Raw genomic sequence first — 3,029 nt, 5'->3', positions numbered from 1 at the left:
TATCAGGTTTTAAAACCAGCTGTTGTAAAGTGCTCACCCGCTAAAGCGCACACATACGAAAATGGAGTCAATATGCCTTTCAAAATGAGTCATTTTTGTGAAAGACACCCAGCTCAGAGGAATTATTGATTTGACCATTTTGACGCTTCAGGGAGTGTTTTTTTCAGAGGCCTGGACAGCGAGTAAACAGACAAATCAGGTAAAACTGTACTTGTCACCAAGACAGCTGGGGAAGGGGGGGAGGTGTGGGGGAGGCCCAGAGTGGCAGAGCAATGGCCAGGAGGGCTTTCACCTCCTACCTCTCCAGTAAGGGCGACAGAATTCACCCTTCTCTAACTTTTTGCAGATTCCCTCTCTCACGTTTTCGGGTAATACCTCGCGATTCTTGGATTCCTTTTCCTAAATCAAATAAAGAAAAAGCTACATACGCATCTCTGGAGGAAAATGTCTGTATTAAAAGCCAAAAAAACCACATAAATACAAGAAGAAACGCCCACCAGGCCACGTCACTGGATAGATCGACTTGGAAAAGGTCCATAAAGTTCATTGTCAGCAGTATTGATGTACCGGTGTCAAATCCTTCCCATGCCCCCCCTCCCTTTTAAAATAAATTAAAAAACAACAAACTTCAAATACAACTATGTTTGGATACAAAGAGCTTCTCTTACTACAGCAATAGCAATTTAATCTTTTTGTTTTGTAGTTTTTTTTTTTTACTAAAACTTTCATTTAAAACAGTTATTAAATATATAAAACAAATACACAGGATTTGGTCATTTTCTGCCATGAACAGAGGGCACGTGGGTGCGGGGAGGGAGGCGGGCAGGGGGTGCAACAGAGGGGAAAGGGCCCCAAGTCCCTCTCTCCGACTTCCGAGCTGCGTCCCCCCGTGGCCCGGGGGCTGGCGCCTGCTTTTCGGAGCTGGAAGCGCAGCGCGAACCGTGCTTTCCGGACTCGGCGGCCCCATCGGGGAGGAGAACTAACGACACTACGGCACGAAGCACACCGGCCGGCGTCCCGGCGGGGAAGGCTCCGCGAGCGCGGACAGGACGCACGCGGGGGGAGGGGCGGGTCACTGCGGCGCCACCCCCGAGGTGACGGCCGCCGCGGCGGCGGCGGCGGCGGCGGCAGCGGCGGCCGCGGTGGTCCCCGCCGGCACTGCGGCGGGGGCGGCGGCGGCGCTGGCGGTGGTCCGGCGCTGCTCCATGCCGTTGGGCAGGAAGCCGGCGATGATGGGCACCGGCCAGATGAGGGCGGCCACGCTCCACACGACGATGACCAGGGTCATGAAGCAGGCCACCAGCGTGGACTCGATGGGCTTGCGGTTCAGCCGCCAGCCCGGCTCGCCCTGCAGCTCCTCCAGGCTGAAGTCCAGGCAGCAGAAGTGCAGCGGCTCGCCCTGCAGCCACAGCGGCCCCGGCGGCTCGGCCGCGGGGTAGGCGGGCAGCGCGGTGGGCGCCCCGGCGGTGGCGGGCGCGGCGGGCCGGAGGCGGCCGGGGCGGCGGCCGCGCACCCAGCCGCAGCCCACGCAGAGGCGCAGGTCCTGCTGCGCGCCGCCCGCCGCCAGCCCCAGGTGCTCGATGAGCAGCGGCGGCCCGACGCGGTGGAAGGCGGCGGCGAAGAAGGCGCGGCCGTGCGCGTTGGTGGAGAAGAGCAGCAGGTCGCACTGGAAGCCCCGCGGGCGGCCCCAGCGCACGAGCAGCGAGCTCAGCATCTGCCGCTGCACGCTGATGTTGCACGGCGCGGCCGGCGCCTCCTCGGGGCCCGGGCGCTCGGGGGAGCCGGGGGCCGCCGAGGCCAGCAGGCGCGGGGCGGCCGGCTCGCCCGCGGACGACGCGTTCGCCGAGGCGTTGGGGGGCATCCCGAGGAGGCCCGGCGCGTCCGCGGCCCCGCCGCGGGCGGGCGGCAGCGGGCAGGCGGCGGCCAGCAGCGCGGCGAGCAGGGGCAGCATGGCCTGCGGCGGGCGCCTACGCGCGCGGGGCCGGCGGCGGCTGCATGGCGAGCGGGCGGGCGCCGGCGGGCGGGCGGTGGGGCCGCGGGAGCCGGGCCGGGCGGAGTGCGGGCGCGCCGGGCGAGGCCAGCCCGCGGGGGCGGCGCGGAGGCGGCGGCGGCTCGCTCGGCGCGGGGATCCCTCCAGACCCGGCTGCGCCTGGGCTTCCCCGCCGCCCCCGGCGCCGGAGCCTCGGACGGCCGCGCTGCTCTGCGGGGCCGGGCGCTGCCCCGAGCAGGATTCCCCGCGTGGCTCCGCCTCCCGCGCGCCCCGCCCCGCCCCGGCCCGCCCTCCGCTCGCGGGGCGCGGGGACTCGGGTGGGGGGCGGAGTCCCACGCGAGGGCGGGGCGGGCCGGGGGCTGCGGGGCGAGGCGCGTGGGTGGGACCGAGGCGGGGGGCGGGAGCGGGGGGGGGCGGAGTCCCACGCCAGGCGGGGAGGGCCGGGGGCGCGTGGGTGGGACCGAGGCGGGGGCGGGGGCTGCCGCGCGGAGGGAGGATCGCGGGGCCGGCAGGTGCGTGCGGGCGGGCGGGGGCAGCGGGCGGACGCGCCCTGGGCCGGGCGCTCCGCGAGAATTGCGTCTTCCCAGGTTGGCTCGAGGGCTGCGACGCATCTCGTTGTCGCGCCTGAGGGAAGCCCGCGCTGTCTCGCCTTAGTGCTCACCTGGGCCCCCTCCCGCCGCCCAGTCTTACAGAAGGGGAAACGGAGGCTGGGGGTGGGGGCCTTCCCCCACCTCCGGGCCACCGCAGGAGCCAGAGACTACCCCGCTCCGCTAGCTCTTTCTGCCTTTCTACTGGGTCTCTTAAAATCCTCAATCTGGAGAGTTCGCCTGGTTTCTGATGCATCTCCAACACAATGGTCCCGCTTGGGATCTCCTCCCGCAAGCCCGGAGGAAACACCGGGAACTCTGCGGGGTTGGGAACTCTGCGGGGTTGGGGCGGACGGTGGCTGGGGGGGAAGGGAGCCCCGTAGCTCTGCACCCAGACGTCCCGGCTGGGCTGGCGGGTCGCTCACAGGAAACCTGTCCCCTGGGGCAGGGAG

The 3,029-nt window shown here is 68.0% G+C and overlaps 1 protein-coding gene across 1 annotated transcript; it reads right to left on the bottom strand.

The window, feature by feature from the left end:
• Window positions 1-643: 643 nt before the first annotated feature.
• TMEM158 (transmembrane protein 158) lies at window positions 644-2,243 on the bottom strand. The gene has a single exon (XM_012770406.3). The coding sequence runs from the start codon at window positions 1,949-1,951 to the stop codon at window positions 1,073-1,075; it is 879 nt and encodes a 292-aa protein (XP_012625860.3). The 5' UTR covers window positions 1,952-2,243; the 3' UTR covers window positions 644-1,072.
• Between the last annotated feature and the right edge of the window lie 786 nt (window positions 2,244-3,029).

This window comes from Microcebus murinus, chromosome 1 (assembly GCF_040939455.1).
Source record: "Microcebus murinus isolate Inina chromosome 1, M.murinus_Inina_mat1.0, whole genome shotgun sequence".
NCBI lineage: Eukaryota > Metazoa > Chordata > Mammalia > Primates > Cheirogaleidae > Microcebus > Microcebus murinus.
The sequence above is the reverse complement of the archived record's forward strand: the minus strand, read 5'-3'. Positions and strand labels throughout refer to the sequence as shown.

Coding starts and splice junctions, on each gene's coding strand:
- TMEM158 (XM_012770406.3), bottom strand. CDS start 1,951: ATGCTGCCCCTGCTCGCCGCGCTGCTGGCCGCCGCCTGCCCGCTGCCG.